Here is a 21,672-nt window from a genome sequence, read left to right as displayed (position 1 = left end):
TAAAATCGGTTAAATACCCTGAAGTCTGAATCGATCGATCTCCAAACATGATCATGTAACAACGTTTCTGGGATTTAATAATGTTATTGATATTTGATGCACGTGTCATTCACGCGACCCCAGTTGTAATCATGCAATGTAAATCCATGTTATTCACAAGTTGGACTTTGTATATGCTGGGGTTCAAAAGGTCCACCTGCTAGATACCTCCTTCACGTGATTCATACAAGCAATGGTTAGCGCTTTTAATTATTTTGACTAACGCATGATGAAACATTAGTGAATATTGAGTAGGAAAGGATAACGATGAATTAAGTGTAATACATGACTGTGTAGTGTGTAGGTTAAATATAGATAGGTACATATGTATACAAATTAGGTATAAATTACATAGGTAAGTATATGCAGTAGGCATAGGTATTATGTTATCCTGTGTGTTATCCGTAATTCCGTATGGATAGGCCCGGACTGGGAAAGAACTATAAAAACCGACACGGTAAAATTGTTTTTGAGTCATTAGGTACATTCGGTGGGTACACCCACTTATAAAAACATACCTATATAAAAGCGATGAATAGCAAAACGAGCTTTTCACTAAAGAAACGTAACATACAAACACACATTGAAATATTTCAATATGTGTTGAATAAAATTCATAGTCCAATACAATTTTGTTCAAAAAGTTACGGAAACAACAAAGTTTGGGATAGTAAGTTAAAGTAAGAATAATAATTTTGCGAAATGGACCGATCACATTCTCAATTCGTGGTTGCGCGATGGGTGAGTGAATGACGTGGTCATAGTATCGCGCCACTTTGTCATCCAATCCACGAATGGTTTACTGCGCTCCTTCCACATTGTACAACTTCATTGTAGACATTTCGCCGCCGCTGCAACGCAACGGGCACCGGCTCAAAGTCAAACTTTACATTACGGTATAAAATTTCGCACGTGAACGTTTTGTGCCGGGTTTAGTCAATACTATCATTAATCATTATCTTACAAATATTTTGTATATATATATGATTAGCCTGATCTTCGAGTGGCATTCCAATTGAATAATTATTGCGTGCATGTGCGTCAATTTTCTATAGTGGTAGTGTGAAGTGTTTTATTAATTTATTTGGTAAGTAAAAAATAACGTTTTATTTTATTATCGATTAAAATTTTACAGATTTTAATTTGATTGTATTTTATATTTTTAAATATCTTTTTACCTACAATAATAATTATTATTACAAGCAAAAAAAAAGACAAAAGGATAAAAGGTCATTCAAGTCTTTATTTATAATTTTATGTAAGTAATAAATATTTGTTAAATTTAGGCTTAAAATTTAGCTATAACTATAAAAGGAATAAAGATTATTAATTGAATGCTCTGATAGGTTTTAATTAAGTGAAATAGATTAAAGAACAAAATGATGTGCAATTTTTATACTTACCTGACCAAATATTTAGGTAATATTTACTTCATGATTACAATATTTTTATTATAGTTCTGTATTATTTAATGTTGTCTTAAAAATGTACAAGGTATATATTTTATTTACAACAGTAAATCCTAGGTTCCATTACCCGTGTAAAAAATAACTAAACCTAATACCTATCTACATTCTACCTAGGCTTTTTCTGTACTACCTAGGTACGTTCCAAATCCTATCACCTATGTCAATTTGTCAACGTCAGTAAATAACAGTGATACTGAACTGAAAACTGGATAAAGCCAAAGGTGCATATTTTTGTATCCATTTTTCGTATAATTTAGCAAAGATATATTTTATTTAGTGTCATATTTCCGATTATGTTTGCATAAACGTTAATAGTTTACTTTTCAATTTTCATTATAATCTAATTGGCGTCTAGACTTCAGTGCTTCCATTGCGTAATAAAGTAAACAAATTTTTGGAGGTACCTACATAGTTACTTTGTACGTATTTTGAGGAAATTTTACTATAGACACGACGGGCATTGGCTCTCCTATCCATATCAATTATATTGTATCACGTTTTCGTTCATGCACGTGACCGGCTACACGCTTGACATTGTGTTATTGTAATAATAATAGTGTTATGGTTTTTATCTGCTGATTTTATGGTCGAATTTCCATATATTCTGCAAATGAATAGCTCCTTAGCCTGACATGTAGGCATTGGAATAAAATGAATACCTAGCTTAAATTTTTATTGAATGCACATTAATAATAAAATTATACTAAGCTATATTTTTTACAGATCAAAACAATTAAAATGGCACCAAATTCGTCAGACGTAAATGGAGTGCTTTTTGAAAGTGATGCAGCTACACCAGACATGGCACTTCCAACTGCCCCCATACAAAAGGCAGACAACTATCCTAGGAAACTGGTCTGGAGAAATATCATTGCATTTGCATATTTACACTTAGCTGCTATTTATGGAGGATATCTATTTCTATTTTCTGCAAAATGGCAAACTGACATATTTGGTGAGTAATATATAAAATATTCATGCCTTAGGAATATTTAATTGGTTGTTCATGGACCCAGCACCATTGACTTTCCATTCAATTTTCCTGATTGTTATTGTTAATTCTATTATTTTAATTATATTTTTATTTTATTTTGCAATACATTATTATATTTGCCACATCTTACACAATACGGCATAATTTTAATAGGTGATTAGTTATTAGCAATAAATTATATTTTATTGAGCAATCACTTATAAGTGACTACTATTTTTATACATTAGTTAAACAATAGTTTTAATAGTTTGTTTGTTGAAGTAATAAGTTAATGTTTTTCCAGTACCTTATGTTCTCATGAATATAATAGTACATTACAAGATTTACATGTAATGTACTTCAGTATTGCAAAAGGGATCATTTGATAATTTAATTCCTATACTTTTAACATAATAAGTATCTTGATTCTTGATACTCATGAGTGTGATGAGGCATATTATGTATAAAATATATTGTACTGTATACAAACAATTTTGAATTATACTTTTCTTTTAGCCTATGTACTATATGTGATGTCTGGACTTGGAATAACAGCGGGTGCACATCGTCTGTGGGCGCACAAATCCTACAAAGCAAAATGGCCGCTACGACTTATTCTTGTTATCTTCAACACATTGGCTTTCCAGGTAAGAAAACTTCACAAGTACTTGAACTTAATGCCATTTTTTAACATCTTTGTAAATTAAAACACTGTTTAATTAATCTTGCTATGTTCAACGATCATATTGTTATTATTAATCTTTGATAATATTAAATTATTTAATCTTGACGATCATATAGTATTATTTTTTTATGTTTATGCTTAAAACTGATTACATTAATAATTAAAATATTGTTTACACTTACGCCAAAAAAACCTCCGGATCTTATAACATACTAATATATCATCATTCATCAGATAGTTAGAGTAGCAATGAGTCACATTTAATTAAATCACAAACTGATTTTGATTACATTTTTTTTAGCATGAGAATTAGTTTAGTAAGTTTTGTACTATGTAATATAATTAAATATAACATTATTTGAATAATAATAGAACATTTTTTTTCATAATCATTTAAGTATATATTTATATCTATAGAGTTCTATGCTTATGAGTACAGACCAATTTTGGTTTGAAGATAAGCCCCGTTAATATTGTCTAAGTGCTAATTTATGTATTTATCACTGTTCAATATTTACTTCCAATTGCTTCTTTACATTTCTCACAAGTCCACGGTCAATGGATGTAAATTTAAGGTACATACATAAATTATGCTCAAGTTGCAACAAAAATAATAATTTAAAAAGTGAAGAATTTTTTTTGTTATGACATTTTTTATTATTAGTTTTGTTAATTATTAGTTATCACTGCCTATCCTACAATACCCTTACTCAGTAACTACTGCTTCGAAATGTAATATGATTTCTATATTGGATTGTCCTTACAGAAAACGAAATTGCTCCTAGCAAAGCATTCATAAAAAATATTAAAAAAATTGGAGAAAATATCCTATTTCGTGTGTGTTTGTGTTATATTCGTGTTAGTAAGACTAAAGATCAAATGTCCCTTAGTTTTAGTGCATTTTGCCCTGTTTTTTATTACTTTTGCACTGCGTCTCCTTGTCTACCAGGTTGTCTGGAAGAGATCGCTGTCTGAGCGATAAGACCGCCCGTTGTGCTCTTTTATTAACTAACTAGCTGTTGCCTGCAGCTTCGCTTGCGTGGAAAAGATTAATTTTCATGGTATAAGTTTTCATCCCCTATTTTACCCCTTTAGGGGATGAATTTTCTAAAATCCTTTCTTAGGGGACGCCTACGTTACGACATCTACCTGCATGCCAAATTTCAGCCCGATACGTCCAGTGGCTTGGGCTGTGCGTTGATAGATCACTATATCAGTCACCTTTGAGTTTTTTATATATATAGATGTTATCCTTACTTTTCTCTGTGGTGCACAATAGAGGATTTTTGTTTGTTTGTTTGTTAGGATTCAGCGATAGACTGGGCTCGTGACCACCGCATGCACCACAAGTACTCGGAGACGGACGCGGACCCGCACAACGCGACGCGCGGCTTCTTCTTCTCGCACATTGGCTGGCTGCTCGTGCGCAAGCACCCGGAGCTCAAGCGCAAGGGCAAAGGCCTAGATCTGAGCGACTTGTACGCGGACCCGATACTTCGCTTTCAGAAGAAGTGAGTTTTTTTTGAAGTGAAAACTTCTTAGCGGCGTTGAGCACTTTTTCTGTAATGGGTATAAAATCTTAAACTCGCGTCAGGACACGTGACCTGATCGAAAAAGCGTAAGACGGATGGATATCAAACATGCTCAACGTTAATAATCAAGTTTTCACTTCTGCCTGCACTCCCGGAGTGCAACCCGTCTTTTTTTTTTTAGATAAAATGTTGAGTGCTTGTTGTATTCTTATAGCTTATTTTTTTACACAGACTTGCATTTTTAAACAGAATTAAGTAAGAATCAAAAATTTATTTTATTTGATTGTGATAGAGTATCGATTTTTATACATCAAATTTGACCTACATAACTGATATATTTTTTTTTGTAAAAAAATAAGTCAATAGTACTTCCTCATTGTGCAAATAAATTTTATTTTTACTGACATATTACAGTTATCATAAATATTTTTATACGCTAATATTTTTTGTGTTTCGTACATAAATTCAGGCATAAGTTTACGCTAGAGAAACCCCTCTATTACGACCGTAAACTTCTTTTCCGGTTTAATCGTTATTATAATATATGTTAATTCTTCAGACACATGAATATAATATGAATCCTTAGTGACAAAAAATACATCTAAATTTATCAAAATACATACTAGCCAAGCATAAATTTGCATACTTGCCGTCTAAATCAATGACGACCGATTTAGTAGTGATTTCGGTTCTAATTTCACGTTTTATATATTATATAACTAGCGACCCGCCCCGGCTTCGCACGGGTGCAATGCTGATACTAAATACACTACAGAAAAACTGTGAACGTTGTATATAAAAACATAGCGGCCCGCTCCGGCTTCGCACGGGTATAAAATATATAGCCGGGCGGCCGGCCGGTACCGCCGCAAACGGTACGTCCCGCAATTTTTAAATCTGTAATATCTTCGAAAATATTCACTTAAATCATATGGTGTAAAGGGCCATATAGATCTAAATTAAATGAACAATGTATTCAACGTATTTAATTGGTTAAGGATTAATGCTGTATGGGTTAAATCGCTTCGAAAATTAGCCATTATTTGTCGTAAAAAGTAAAGGACAAAAAAAAGTTATTGTGGGTTATCCATAAGAGCATGTCTGGTGCACTACATACAAAAGACGATTAATGCCATCCGTCTACCAATAGATGCCGCTAAGTGTATCATTTTAACCAGCAAAAAATAAAATTAGATTTAATTGCAATTTCATTGCTTTTTATAATTTTTTACATACTTTTGTAAATGGAACCTACCTATTTAATTTAATTTTCACTCGATTTTAACTAATTTTACAGAAAAGTTTATATTCAAAACAACGCCATCTCATGAAACTACTATAAACAAGTTATTCTCCTCCGATTTGGCGATGCTAAACGAATACTAGATGGCACTACAGACGTTTTTACGTTACTTTTCACGTTTTTAACACAGACTAATAATAATATCACAGACCACAGACTAATAATAATATACTACGTTTTTAATACATAACCTCATTGCCTTTGCAGTACCTATAAAAAATATTGTAAATGGGTTAAAGCCGTTATTAATTATTACTAACTGCGTTCCTGTAGCGGCTTATATTTGGTAGGTACCTAGTGTATTGATCGTTTTCATACGAAAAATGAATTGTCGGAAAACTTGCGAGATTGTGTGAATATTTGATTGCAAGATCTCATTACAAAATAATATACATAATACAACCTATACTTAAACCGTAGTAAGTATATATTATTTCTAGTCACATTTAATTATAAGTATATAAATTATAAATAAATATTAAAGGACAATATTACACAAATCGACCTAGTCCCACAGTAATCTCAATTAAGGCTTATGTTGTGGGTACTAGACGACGATAAATATAATTTAATATTTTATAAATACATATATAGATAACACCCAGACCCAAAAACAAATAATCAAGTTCATCACACAAATATTTGCCCTGACCGGGGATCGAACCCGGGACCGTCAGCTCAGTAGGCAGTTACTTTACCTCTGCGCCAACCGCGTCGTTAAGAATATCAAGAATTCATAATGAAAACATCATAATGATAATAAATCGAAACTAAAGTTAAATACCTACCTACGTCATCTTGTTTTATTTTCTAAATAATCCTATCAGATTACCTTTATAATTTATATGAAGTATGAACCAAAAAGTTTTGAGATTTAAACCGTAGAAAAGGTTTTGAATGATCCTTTGCGTTTTTTTTCTTTATGCGCCTAAAATGAAATATTTCGACATCGATTCCCATAAGAATGAAGTATTTTCCCGTTATAAAAAGTAGCCTATGTTCATCAGGTAGGTATAATTTTTGCTTCGAATGGTGAAATAATTTTTCAAATCAATCCAGTAGTTTCGGATCCTATCCAATACAAACAAACAAACAATCAAATCATTTCTGTTTTGTAGATAAATACGAAAGTTACTCCGTCATAGTAGGACAAAATAGAAAATAGTGGGACCACAAGAAAATAGGTATTCCCGCACGCGTCTGAACCGATTTTGACGGAAATTTCGATATACATACACGGTACATACCTACGTTGAAAAAGGACATCTCAATTTTGTTGCATAAATAGGATTCAAGGTGTAGGAACAGGGATTGAATAAGGCACACGGTTGAAGCCGTAGAATGAAAGTTGGTAATTTATAAGATTAATTTATTGTAAAATAAACTACTTCATTTTACTTAAACATATTCTATTTATCATTCATTGACTTATCATAAACTTTTGAGTCTAGTTAGGTACTAGTACCTATTATGTGAAAATTTTGAAAAAAATGTTTTCTTTAGGAAATTATTAGCATTAATTACCTTGTCTTGTCATTAATTTATTTACCTACTCGGTAATAATCGGTCTAACACTTGTTTAAAGTTTATTTTCCTTGTCTTTTCCAGGTAATCTAAATTATTTAATTTTTGCAGTAGGTAATTAATTCATTTCGGCTTGAACAGACAAGGCCATTAGGTGAAACAAGATTGCCAAATATGGGTGATTGCCGTCCTGCTGTCGAGCGTTCGCGGTACGGACGCCGCGCTGTTGCCGCACTGTGCATTTTGTATGAAAACAAACGACCGGCCGTGCGCCGTACGACAAACGCACAGCTTCGGCACTGTAGCGACTAGCGGTCCGATACGAAACGCATAAATTGAAAGAGCCATAAGTGTTGGAACAACATTCCACCACCATTTAACCAGTTTGACAAATATTAATAATTTTCGTTTCCAATACCGGAGACATATTTTAAAATCCTGTTCTAACCCTGCATTTGTATCGAATTATAGTTTACACATAAACTTTAATTAAATATTTATTTTATTTACTGGTTATAATATAACATAACATTATATAGACCGTTATTTTCTGCCTATTTATCATTATAATTATAAACATTGTAAGTATATGTTAACGGAAATGTATGTAATCCGTCATTGTATAAAATTCCCAGGAAATGTATGTAATTCCTAAAATCGCATGGAAATGTGTGAAATAAATTATTTTATAGTACACATTTCCTAGGAAATCCATACATTACCTAACTAACAGTCGGAAATGTAAAACATCTAAGATATTGGAAGGTACGCGGGACGAGGGGTATGTATGTCGCAATCGGATTGTATAATCCGCCGAATTACAAACGGCCGGCATTTTGTAATATGCCGAAAATTCGTAATCAGAAATTTTTGGTTTGGATAAGGGGGTGGGTTAGGTTAGGTTCGTGTTTTTTAGAACTATACAGAAATAGTCTAGTCTAGTATATACGTCGGCTCGCGACCGTCTTTTTGTAGAATGTTTGAAAAAGACGAATTTCGGCATATTACAAAATGCCGGCCGTTTGTAATACGGCGGATTATACAATCCAACTGCGACATGTACACGGGGACAGCAGGACGAGGGGACTGATTACCTTAAGGACGCTGTCACAAATCTGCGTTATAGTCCGGGATACATCGTCCATTTTTGCAAGTGATTACTATCAAGCTCATTTTTCGTGAGTAGCTTTATTTTGATGAGATGCCCAATAATTTCATGTACGAAACTCTCGATTGTGGTAGCTACCAGAGGAAACAAGGATAAAATATTTTGATTTGATGGTTCTCAAATATTAATTACCAACTGAATGTTTTTTTTTTGTTCAATCTCAAGATTATTATCTAAATTATTCGAAAAAATATTTGTCCTACAAAATCTATGGTTTGATCAAAGAGTCCCCCTTTCCAATGTGTATCGATAACGAAGTCATCATAAATGATTACTAACCAGCTGATTTTTTTATTTTCACTTATTTAATACTTGTATAATTCAACAGACATATTGTCCTACAAATTGCGTAATAAATATTTGGGTACCGTCAAATCAAAAATTTTTATCCTTGTTACCTCTGTAAGCTACCACAATCTAGAGGGTCGTACATGAAATTATTGGGCATCTCATCAAAATAAAGCTACTCACAAAAAATTAGCTTGATAGTAATCACTTGCAAAAAGGGGCGATGTATCCCGGACTATTACTCAAATTTAGGTATTTAACGTCGCAACGTGGTTCGCGGGACATCACGCTCACGTAAACATAGCGCAATCCATTTTATAGACCATCTTCATACTTGATATTTTTTTTTTATATTTTTATTGAAATTGATTCCAGAAGATTACTGGGAACTTTAAAAAATTCATTTTGTTACTTTTATTAGTAGGTACGATCCTTATAAGTATTTTAGTGTATTCAACCAACTTAAAAAAGTGGGACTATTTTACAACAATTTGAATATGAATTGTATTATTGTATACAATATCGAAGCTTTTTAAGAAATGTATTTAAAAATACTTTTTTAAGGACGCTGTCACAAATCTGCGCTACTCAAATTTAGGTATTTAACGTCGCAACGTGGTTCGCGGGACATCACGCTCATGTAAACATAGCGCATTCCATTTTATAGACCATATTCATACTTGATATTATTTTTTTTATATTTTTATTGAAATTGATTCCAGAAGATTACTGGGAACTTTAAAAATTCATTTTGTTACTTTTATTAGTAGGTACGATCCTTATGTGTATTTTAGTGAATTCAACCAACTTAAAAAAGTGTGACTATTTTACAACAATTTGAATATGAATTGTATTATTGTATATTGTATACATATTATTCATATATCGAAGCTTTTTAAGAAATGTATCTATAAAATACTTTAAGAATTATTATCATACATAATATTATGTTACCGGCAATATATTAAACCCGGCATTGTATTTGTATGCAATTCTTAGTAAATGTATGTTATTCCGAGAAACAGTCGGAATGCAATAAATTAAATTCGTCACATTACCTATATCTTTAAATCTGAACTTTTCCTAAGTAGCAAACACATTTGCAAATTTGGGTGGTTTTTGGGGTAGCTATTAACCAATATGAGGTCAAAACTAAAATCCAAGATGGCGCCGACGAAAATTTGAAATCTTTTCGTCATGGGTGTCATTTTCAAGGAGTTGGAGTAGCTATTAATCAATATGAGGTCAAATTTAAAATCCAAAATGGCGCCGACGAAAATTTGACATCATTTCGTCATGGCCGGGTGTCATTTTCAAAGTTTTTGGGGTAGCTATTAACGAATATGAGGTCAAAACTGAAATCCAAGATGGCGCTGACGAAAATTGTACATCTTTTCGTCATGGGTGTCATTTTCACGGTTATTAGGGTATCTATTAACCAATATGAGGTCAAAACTAAAATCTAAGATGGCGCCGACGAAAATTTTACATCTTTTCGTCATGGGTGTCATTTTCATGGTAATTGGGGTATCTATTAACCAATATGAGGTCAAAACTAAAATCCAAGATGGCGCCGACGAAAATTTTACATCTTTTCGACACGGGTGTCATTTTCATGGTTTTTGGGGTAGCTATTAACCAATATGAGGTCAAAACTAAAATCCAAGATGGCGCGGACGAAAATTTTACATATTTTCGTCATGGGTGTCATTTTCATGGTTTTTGGGGTAGCTATTAACGAATATGAGGTCAAAACTAAAACCCAAGATGGCGCCGACTAAAAATTTGACATATTTTCGTCATGGGTGTCATTTTCATGGTTTTTGGGGTAGCTATTAACAAATATGAGGTCAAAACTATAATCCAAGATGGCGCTGACGAAAATTTGACTTTTTTTCGTGATGGGTGTCATTTTCATGGTTTTTGGGGTAGCTATTAACGAATATGAGGTCAAAATTATAATCCAAGACGGCGCCGACGAAAATTTTACATCTTTTCGTCATGGGTGTCATTTTCATGGTTTTTGGGGTAGCTATTAACCAATATATGAGGTCAAAACTAAAATCCAAGATGGCGCGGACGAAAATTTTACATATTTTCGTCATGGGTGTCATTTTCACGGTTATTAGGGTATCTATTAACCAATATGAGGTCAAAACTAAAATCTAAGATGGCGCCGACGAAAATTTTACATCTTTTCGACACGGGTGTCATTTTCATGGTTTTTGGGGTAGCTATTAACCAATGTGAGGTCAAAACTAAAATCCAAGATGGCGCCGACGAAAATTTTACATCTTTTAGACACGGGTGTCATTTTCATGGTTTTTGGGGTAGCTATGTAGGTATTATCAAATCCCCAATGTAACCGTCGATAAATAGGTATATTTTTCTATTTCCTTTAAAGTAAACTTAAATAAAATAACAAAAACGTAAACAACTACAGTTTTGTAGAAAGTCTTAAAAAAACAATTTTAAAGAACATTGAAATGCATATTTAGAATTTAGAAATGTAATATAAAACGCAACTCTGTGGCAATCATCATCTGTGTTTATATTCTGACAGATATTATTAACTTTAAATATATTCGCTAAACTATATTTAAAATATAGTTTATCTAAAACATTTAAACGAAGAGAATAAAATAAAAAAGAACGTGTGTGCCGAAAAAAGTGGCAGGAGTGAATTTTCTTTGGCGAGATTCATAGATACCAAAATCGCCGCCTTGCTCCATAACGCGACAGTATTACCATGACGCGATCTTGAAATTCGATGACCATCTTGGATTTTAGGTTTGGCCTCATATTCGTTAATAGCTACCCCAAAAACCATGAAAATGACACCCATCACGAAAAAAGTCTAATTTTCGTCAGCGCCATCTTGGATTATAGTTTTGACCTTAATACCTACCCCAAAAACCATGAAAATGACACCCATGACGAAAAGATGTAAAATTTTCGTCGGCGCCGTCTTGGATTATAATTTTGACCTCACATTGGTTAATACCTACCCCAAAAACCATGAAAATGACACCCATGACGAAAAGATGTAAAATTTTCGTCGGCGCCGTCTTAAATTATAATTTTGACCTCATATTCGTCAATAGCTACCCCAAAAACCATGAAAATGACACCCATGACGAAAAGATGTAAAATTTTCGTCGGCGCCGTCTTGGATTATAATTTTGACCTCATATTCGTTAATAGCTACCCCAAAAACCATGAAAATGACACCCATGACGAAAATATGTCAAATTTTTCGTCGGCGCCATCTTGGATTTTAGTTTTGACCTCATATTCGTTAATAGCTACCCCAAAAACCATGAAAATGACACCCATGACGAAAATATGTAAAAGTTTTCGTCGGCGCCATCTTGGATTTTAGTTTTGACCTCATGTTGGTTAATAGCTACCCCAAAAACCATTAAAATGACACGCATGACGAAAAGATGTACAATTTTCGTCGGCGCCATCTTGGATTTTAGTTTTGACCTCATATTGGTTAATAGCTACCCCAAAAACCATGAAAATGACACCCATCACGAAAAAAAGTCAAATTTTCGTCAGCGCCATCTTGGATTATAGTTTTGACCTCATATTTGTTAATAGCTACCCCAAAAACCATGAAAATGACACCCATGACGAAAATATGTCAAATTTTTCGTCGGCGCCATCTTGGATTTTAGTTTTGACCTCATATTCGTTAATAGCTACCCCAAAAACCATGAAAATGACACCCATGACGAAAATATGTAAAAGTTTTCGTCGGCGCCATCTTGGATTTTAGTTTTGACCTCATGTTGGTTAATAGCTACCCCAAAAACCATGAAAATGACACGCATGACGAAAAGATGTACAATTTTCGTCGGCGCCATCTTGGATTTTAGTTTTGACCTCATATTGGTTAATAGCTACCCCAAAAACCATTAAAATGACATGACACCCATGACGAAAAGATGTACAATTTTCGTCAGCGCCATCTTGGATTTCAGTTTTGACCTCATATTCGTTAATAGCTACCCCAAAAACTTTGAAAATAACACCCATCACGAAAAAAAAGTCAAATTTTCGTCGACGCCATCTTGAATTGTTTCACCCCACCAATCTATTCAACAACCCATAAAAAAGAGCATCTCGACAAGGTCATTTTTAAAACATAATTTAAAATTACAAATAATTGGAATATGAAACATAAACAGTTTACTCTTATAAAGTATCAAATATTTCAAATCGCGAAAACGATAGTGCACGCACAGTAATCTTTTTCTAATTCGTTTTATTTTTGGGACGAGGAGCGATACATCCGTCCTTCCAAGAGCGCTTCTGAGCGCGGTCTGACGACCCGCGAGAGCAAAATGTATGAGGAAATCGACAAGTATTTTTAATTTAGCTAATAATTGAAATAAAATTTTGATTTAGATACAAAAAAATTATCAGAATCTATAAAGGACTATATGTATATCCCTCAATAATTTATAGGTAAGAAGATAGATTAGGCTTTTAATTTTCTTAAAATTGTACCGTTTTAGACCCCATTTTTTTGCATTTTATGCGATCATTGTGCTGGGAAAATCGTATTTCAGCGACAATTTTGTATGACGTCGTACAATTTTTATAAGATGATCGTATCTGAATATATTATCTTTAAATTAAGATATTACTTTGTTCTCACGTGTAATTGCTTTGAGTTAAAATGGTACCGTAAAATAGCGTTTTTTGTTAAAAATCGGTAATAGCACCCTTAAGGACGCTGTCACAAATCTGCGTTACTCAAATTTAGGTATCTAACGACGTAACTTTGTTCGCCGCAATATCACGCTCACGTAAACATAGCGCATTCCATTTTATAGACCATCTTCATACTTGATATTATTTTTAATTTTTGATATTATGTATTTTTATTGAAATTGATTCCAGAAGATTACTAGGAACTTTAAAAATTCATTTTGTTACTTTTATTAGTAGGTACGATCCTAATAAGTATGTTAGTATATTCAAACAACTTAAAAAAGTGTGACTATTTTACATCATTATTTCATTGAATAATAATCTATGAATTGTATACAATATCAAAGCTTTTTAAGAAATGTAGAATTATTATCATACCTACATATGATGTTACCGGCACTGTATTAAATCCGGCATTGTATACAATTCTTAGTAAATGTATGTTATTCCGAAAAATAGTCGGAATGAAATAAATTATTACTATACAACACTTTAGTCGATTCGATTATATCCTACGGCCTTAGTAGCTATGGCAGAACGTATAAAACATATTTACAAAATATACTCAACCTTCAAATTCGCATCTTAAAACAAATAGTCCCAACTAGAATAAAAAAGAAATACGAAAACGATATAAGCAAACTTTTTAAGCACTGCAATGTGTTACCAATTTTTGAAAAAGTAGAAGTACATCTCTTAAAAGAACAACTTTTTAATAAAACATTTACTGAAAAAGTTACATCTCACAACCTTGGCACACGAAAAGTAACACAAAATAAATTATGTACTATCAGAGCCAATAACCGCTATGGCGAAAGAAGATGCTCATACATAATTCCACGTTTAATCAACAAATTAGATAATAACATTAAAAATAAAATAAACTGTAAAAATGTTAACCGTCAATTAAAATCATACTATATATCACGTTTATAAAGACTCGGCCAGCACAGTAGGTGATCGCAAATAATTTTTTCCACATTTACCCTATTGTACGTCATATTTTTCTGTTGTATAATTTACTTGCCATCTTAATGTATTTTTCAATGTAATTTCATAATGTTAATGTTATTTTCAAATGTAATGCAGCAAAATTTATATTAATCTGTCTAGTATTTGTTTGGCGTCTAGAATGCATGTGCACCACGATCAAATCGTGTCGATTTATGTGGTGTTTCTTCTGTATGCTTAATGTATGTTTATTTTTCTATCAATAAATGGTTTAAAAAAAAAAAAAAAAAAAAAAAAACCAAAATCCAAGATGGCGCCGACGAAAATTTGACTTTTTTCGTGATGGGTGTCATTTTCATGGTTTTTGGGGTAGCTATTAACGAATATGAGGTTAAAACCAAAATCCAAGATGGCGCCGACGAAAATTTGACATCTTTTCGTCATAGGTGTAATTTTCTTAATAATAAAGAAGTAAACTAAAATAAAATAACAAAGATTTAAAATTTTCGTCGGCGCCATCTTGGATTTTATTTTTGACCTCATATTGGTTAATAGCTACCCCAAAAACCATGAAAATGACACCCATGACGAAACGATGTAAAATTTTCGTCGGCGCCATCTTGGATTTTAGTTTTGACCTCATATTAGTTAATAGCTACCCCAAAAACCATGAAAATGACACCCATGACGAAAAGATGTCAAATTTTCACCGGCGCCATCTTGGATTTTAGTTCTGACCTCATATTGCGTAATATCCACCCCAAAAACCATGAAAATGACACCCATCACGGAAAGATGTAAAATTTTCGTCGGCGCCATCTTGGATTTTATTTTTGACCTCATATTGGTTAATAGCTACCCCATAAACCATGAAAATGACACCCATGACGAAAAGATGTATAATTTTCGTCGGCGCCATCTTGGATTTTAGTTTTGACCTCATATTAGTTAATAGCTACCCCAAAAACCATGAAAATGACACCCATGATGAAAAGATGTAAAATTTTTGTCGGCGCCATCTTGGATTTTATTTTTGACCTCATATTGGTTAATAGCTACCCCAAAAACCATGAAAATGACACCCATGACGAAAAGATGGCAAATTTTCGTCGGCGCCATTTTGGATTTAAGTTTTGTCAAATTGCTTTACCCCACCAATCCGTTCAACAACCCATAAAAAAAGAGAATCTCAGTCAACATAATTTTTAAAACATAATTTTAAATTACAAATAACTGGAATATGAAACTTATACAGTTTACTCTTATAAAGTATCAAATATTTCAAATCACGAAAACGACAGTATACGCACAATAATCTTTTTCTAATTCGTTTTTATTTTTGGGACGAGGAGCGATACACCCGTCCTTCCAAGAGCGCTTCTGAGCGCGGTCTGACGACCCGCGAGAGCAAAATGTATGAAGAAATCGACAAGTATTTTTAATTTAGCTTATAATTGAAATAAAATTTTGATTTAGATACAAAAAAATTATCTCAATCTATAAAGGACTATATATCCCTCAATAATTTATAGGTAAGAAGATAGATTAGGCTTTTAATTTTCTTAAAAGTGTACCGTTTTAGACCCCATTTTTTTGCATTTTATGCGATCATTGTGCTGGGAAAATCGTATTTCAGTGACAATTTTGTATGACGTCGTACAATTTTTATAAGATGATCGTAGAACTGAATATATTATCTTTAAATTAAGATATTACTTTGTTCTCACGTGTAAGTGCTTTGAGTTAAAATTGTACCGTAAAATAGCGGTTTTTGTTAAAAATCTGTTATAGCACCCTTAAATACTTAAATGAAAATTTGATTTGATTGAATATAAGTTGATTTAAGGAATGTTAATTAGTAAGATAATATGAACATAATATTATTATTATTTTACGGTAAGACTGTTACCCGATTGTCTCAATAAGTGCTATAATAAAAAAAATAACAACGTGTTTTATTACAGAAATCATTTACTTTATATACATTTCCTAATACGATATTGGAATTATATATAATTCCAAGGAAGATTATACATTTACTAGGATATATTGTATGCATTAAATAGTTTATTAAACAATATTTTATACATTTCCTAAGTGGCATCGGCATTGTACACATTTCCTATTAGTTTGAGACCCATTCGTTAAAAAGTCTTCAAATAACGTTTGTTTTATTATCTCGAAACTGCAATTAATAAAAAATGAAAATATTTTTTTTTTTTATAATTAATAAAAAATATCCTGTCCAGGATTTTTCCAGTCAAACCATTTTTAATACACTTAATTTATTATAAAATTGGTCTCATTCTATTATCACGCCGTTGCATTTCGACTTATATTCGGATCTTAGACCACTAGGATTTGTATACAATTCCTTGATTTCATACATTTCCGGTAACATATACATAATTTTATTTTATTTATTTACATTAAGTATATACATAATTACATACTGATATTATATCTACCTATACATAATATATATATGTATATATATATGTATATCATGTTTTAACTGATGTATTTATTTATTAGTATTTATCATATTAATAGAAATATATCTTTCACATAATATACTCATGTTAAATTATCATTATAATATACAATTCTAGACTGAAACTCCAATAGTCACTTGGGGTCACTGAAAATCAGTGGTGGTGAGGTATTAATCACCTTGCCATCATATACTGAGTTGGCTCCATTTGTCAGGTCACTCACTGCCACATTACAGTTCTTAGGAATAAGATTATTTTTATTTAATTATTTTTCTTTTTATTTCTTTTTGTTTTTCCTTCGTTTATATATGTATCTCGTGTTGTGATCTTGACAATAAATGTGTTTTATTTATTTATTTATTTAATGTCCCTTACTGCATGCTTTTCATGCAGTTGTCCGCACCATATGTATTGTGGTCTTTGTCCATACACACTTTCTCCAAAGCCCTGCTTTGGTCTTGTTTGATGTATAAGCTCCTGTATATTAGTAAAAGTTAATCAAATATTTAATTCTTATTTCTTGAAATTTGGTATAGTATTCTTTGTGTGATACAAATCAAAACCAACAGTCAGGTTAGGTAGACTACAATTTACAAAACTGGCAGGGTTGCCATGCAATGGTTGGTGGTTAATGAAACACTTGACTCGTCTGTAAGCTTGTATTGAACTGCTTAAACTGTAGAACAACAGGACTATATATTCTAGACGCACACATACAATAGATTACACACTACACTGTAAACTGTAGAATTAATATTAAAGACATAGTTCACTATAATATATTTTGTAGTCTTTGATTATTTATACAACAGACTAGAAATAAATACTATGTATGCGATTATACCTATTCTAGCCATCCATTTTAGTGTTCCTTAAAATTAAGTACATCTTAGTCAAAGGACAACTTATTGTGCCCTTGCCCGTAATGCACTCATAATAATTTTAAGTTGAATGTTTGTCATTCTTTATGTACCAAACACAGTCACGGCCACGGCGCTCATTCCATTTTACTGGTATTAAAACAGATGAAATCCTTCATGATCCCATATCCTTCTTAGTAGCAAATGTAGAAATCCCTTTCTTGTGTCTACAATGTTTTTGTGGAGAATCGTATTTACATTTGGGATGGATTAATTCTTCTCCTCTCTTGAACAAATTTGTTATTGCGAACGTAAGCAATAAGTCTGTAATAAAACAATCTTATATTGGGTTACAAATCCATAAACCAATCATTAAAAATCATGTTTGTAAAAATTTATGTTCAGAGAAAATATCAGTTTACCATATAAAGCTTATTTTCTGCCGTTTTTCTGCCTGTAGATTCTACATAACCTCACAATCATTCAATCATATTTAGCACTTATTTTTCAACAATAAAAAACGAAAACAAACAAAGCTTCTCGTTTTGGTTTTGACAGAATCTCGTAAATAAACTGAACTAAATACCAGTCATAATAATGTAGGTACTCTGTGAGTCAGCTTTGTCTAATTAAAAATCCGAGTAGGTACAAAATATTATGTTGACAGTTGACAGTTGACACTTGACGCCAAAGACTTGAAAATAAAAGGTACCTACGTGGGGTACGTGTACATATATTTACATTAGTGCCATCTAGTGGCTCTGGAAGAAAAAGAACATCAAGTCTGTGTTTAACGTGCCATCTAGTGTGTTAAAAGCAAAAGACTAAGAGATATAATCGAACACGTAGTACGTTATTTCCCCACTGGCGCTTTAATTGCGTAAATTCATAGTGCAACTTTTTTTGTATGGAGTGCACCGTCTGTTGTATACGTAGTATATTATTATTAGTCTGTGATAAGAGATAGTTCAGCCTGCGTTTGCAATGTAAGCGGAAAAAATGTAATTTTTTACGACATCACATTAGAAACCTCAAAAATAACAGTACTTCTCCACTATTTAATGGATGTTATTATACATATAAACCTTCCTCTTGAATCACTCTATCTATTAAAAAAAACCGCATCAAAATCCGTTGCGTAGTTTCAAAGATTTAAGCGTACAAAGGGACATAGGGACAGTGAAAGCGACTTTGTTTTATACTATGTAGTGATACAGTATAATGACGTTTACTTTCTTCCTTCCTTCACTGTATTATGACGCTATAATTATAACTTACTACGTATCAAATACATAATTATTTGTTTTTATTAATCGCGTCATATATTTTGTACATTCATTGTTTTTATCGTATGATGTTTTCACAAAATCGGTTTAATATTATTGTTATGATTGTACATCGAACCATAGGCCTATAAATCACGATAAGTTTATTATTAAGTATTCTAAATAAACATATCTACTATCGATTCCAGACAAACAAGATATTTAAATTAAAGATATGTTTTTTGTTTTTCATAATAACAGACAGTGCGACAGATAATATTATTATCACCACAGTTGCAAGTGTTTACATTTTTGACATCATTGTTTATTATCTCGCACTGAGCGGGCCAAATCAAGATAGGCTGTTATCGTTTTCGCAAATTATGGAAAACTTTTAGCGCAACGTCAAGCTAGAAATCCACGAAAACAATAATATAAAGTACAAGTAGTAATTTGAGATTTATACGAAAGCTATATTCTGTGTGCGCACTATTCAAACTCAAACATATTTTATTTATTCAATAAGACTTCTTGTAGAATTGTCATTACATATTTTTAACATATACCATCGATTCAAAAAGCAGTATCTATGGAGAAGAACCGGCCTGAAACTGTTTACTGTTTAGTTGCTCTTTTATTTGTTATCTATCCATGACGTTAGTTTTAGGAATTAGGATATGGTATAATATATGTAGCTATAAGTGTTGATAACGAGATAAAAGATAAATTGAAGTACATTTAGCTATCAATGTTTACAATTACATACAGAATATTTATTAGAGTTAATGAAACCCCCAAACTTATTACACGATATTTTGTAGGCTTCTAATTTTGGGCTGTTTTATCCCAATCATGAATGAGCCTTTCTATCTGACTAGCGACCAATCAGACGTATTAGTTAAATGCGAATGCAAAGTTATTTACATATATTAACAAATTAAATATTGTTCCAGGTACTACATGCTCTTGATGCCGATCGCGTGTTTCGTGTTACCAACAGTGATCCCAGTGTACCTTTGGGGCGAGTCGTGGCTCAATGCATACTTCGTGGCCGCCATGTTCCGTTACGCCTTCATCCTTAACGTCACTTGGCTCGTGAACTCTGCTGCCCACAAATGGGGTGACAAACCATACGACAAGAGCATCCAACCGTCAGAGAACATCTCGGTGGCCATCTTTGCTCTCGGTGAAGGCTTCCACAACTACCACCACACTTTCCCGTGGGACTACAAAACCGCTGAGCTCGGAAACAACAGAATGAACTTCACCACCACGTTCATCAACTTTTTCTCGAAAATCGGCTGGGCCTACGATCTGAAAACCGTTTCTGATGAAATTGTGCAAAGCAGAGTGAAACGCACCGGCGATGGAACCCACCCACTGTGGGGCTGGGGCGACAAAGATCACCCCAAGGAAGAAATGGACGCCGCCATCCGAATCAACCCCAAGGACGAATAAGTCCAACTAGTTTTAAGATTTTAATTATTTGTATAAGAGCATCAAAAGGATGAACGTTAGAATTTATCGAATCTAAAGTCGGCCTATGAGCGCCGCTTCTATTCGCTTTATAAGTCTATTCGAATACTTAATTTATGTTCGCTGTCGAATATCGATGTAGTATATTTTCGCTTGTAGTATTTCTTAGTTTTTATTTGCGCACTGATTTCTGAGACTGTGAACGAGATATAGTAGGTTTAAGTTGGAATAACCATTGTAACACGCTGCGTGCATCGGGTGGCACGGTGATTATGATAACCCGCTTGTGATATTTTATTGTTTACCACAAAATGTTTTCGCATAAGTAAATATATTTTTATTAATCTTTTGTAATAACTGATTTTATTCCAAATAGAAGTATAATTATTATTATTTCTATAATATTCCCGTGTGCGCAGCGCAGTAATGTTTAGATAACACATCAGTATTATGCACCACTGACTAATAGATAAAGTTTATCGCTAGTCTGTATTTTGCATTTTAACGAACTAAAAAATGGTCGCTGGTTACATACGACTCCTTTAATATATCCGCACATGTTTACCGTAATACGATGTAGTTAAGTGGTTTTAAGACATTAAATGTTTTGAATGGCATTGCCGCAACATTATTAACATAGTTAGTTGCGTGGAGTGTTGGAAATACAACGTTTAATGTGTATGACTGATGTGTGCAAAGGATTGTGATATTTAGAATTATTAATAATGTGTAGATCGAAAAATAATAACACGATTTCGAAAATATTTATTTTAATTATTCTAGAGGCAAAATAAAAATACTAATTACATTATTATCGTTATTTATCGTTCGCACTCAGTGTTGTATTTATATAACTTATATGCTGGACATATAGTTTAGTTATTTTAAAATTATAACACTGCAAAAATTATTAGTGGTT

General features: G+C 32.6%; 1 protein-coding gene and 1 long non-coding RNA gene across 3 annotated transcripts; one reads left to right on the top strand and one right to left on the bottom strand.

Annotated features, from left to right (window-relative positions):
- Window positions 1–871: 871 nt before the first annotated feature.
- On the top strand, window positions 872–21,663 carry LOC149908934 (acyl-CoA Delta-9 desaturase-like). 2 transcript variants are annotated; one of them, XM_090120506.1, is made up of 5 exons: window positions 872–1,126; window positions 2,232–2,463; window positions 2,998–3,128; window positions 4,472–4,677; window positions 20,231–21,663. In XM_090120506.1, exons 2-5 carry the CDS (start codon window positions 2,247–2,249, stop codon window positions 20,733–20,735), a joined length of 1,059 nt encoding a protein of 352 aa, XP_089976632.1. In that variant the 5' UTR covers window positions 872–1,126; window positions 2,232–2,246; the 3' UTR covers window positions 20,736–21,663. The 2 variants fall into 2 exon arrangements, with proteins under 2 accessions (XP_089976632.1, XP_089976633.1); XM_090120507.1 differs by lacking the exon at window positions 872–1,126 and adding an exon at window positions 1,639–1,729.
- Window positions 17,802–18,570, bottom strand: LOC149908935 (uncharacterized). Its single transcript, XR_016458658.1, has 2 exons — window positions 18,435–18,570; window positions 17,802–18,336 (listed from the first exon to the last, which is right to left on the bottom strand). It is a non-coding gene; the product is annotated as an uncharacterized LOC149908935 (long non-coding RNA).
- Window positions 21,664–21,672: the final 9 nt, after the last annotated feature.

This window comes from Colias eurytheme, chromosome 4 (genome assembly GCF_061535395.1).
Source record: "Colias eurytheme isolate Ceu_HAF_F1 chromosome 4, ilColEury1 Martin Lab GWU primary, whole genome shotgun sequence".
Classification (NCBI taxonomy): Eukaryota; Metazoa; Arthropoda; class Insecta; order Lepidoptera; family Pieridae; genus Colias; species Colias eurytheme.
The sequence above is the reverse complement of the archived record's forward strand: the minus strand, read 5'-3'. Positions and strand labels throughout refer to the sequence as shown.

Coding starts and splice junctions, on each gene's coding strand:
- LOC149908934 (XM_090120506.1), top strand. CDS start 2,247: ATGGCACCAAATTCGTCAGACGTAAATGGAGTGCTTTTTGAAAGTGAT. Junction 2,464..2,997: donor ATGGCAAACTGACATATTTG/GTGAGTAATATA, acceptor CTTTTCTTTTAG/CCTATGTACTATATGTGATG. Junction 3,129..4,471: donor TCAACACATTGGCTTTCCAG/GTAAGAAAACTT, acceptor TTTGTTTGTTAG/GATTCAGCGATAGACTGGGC.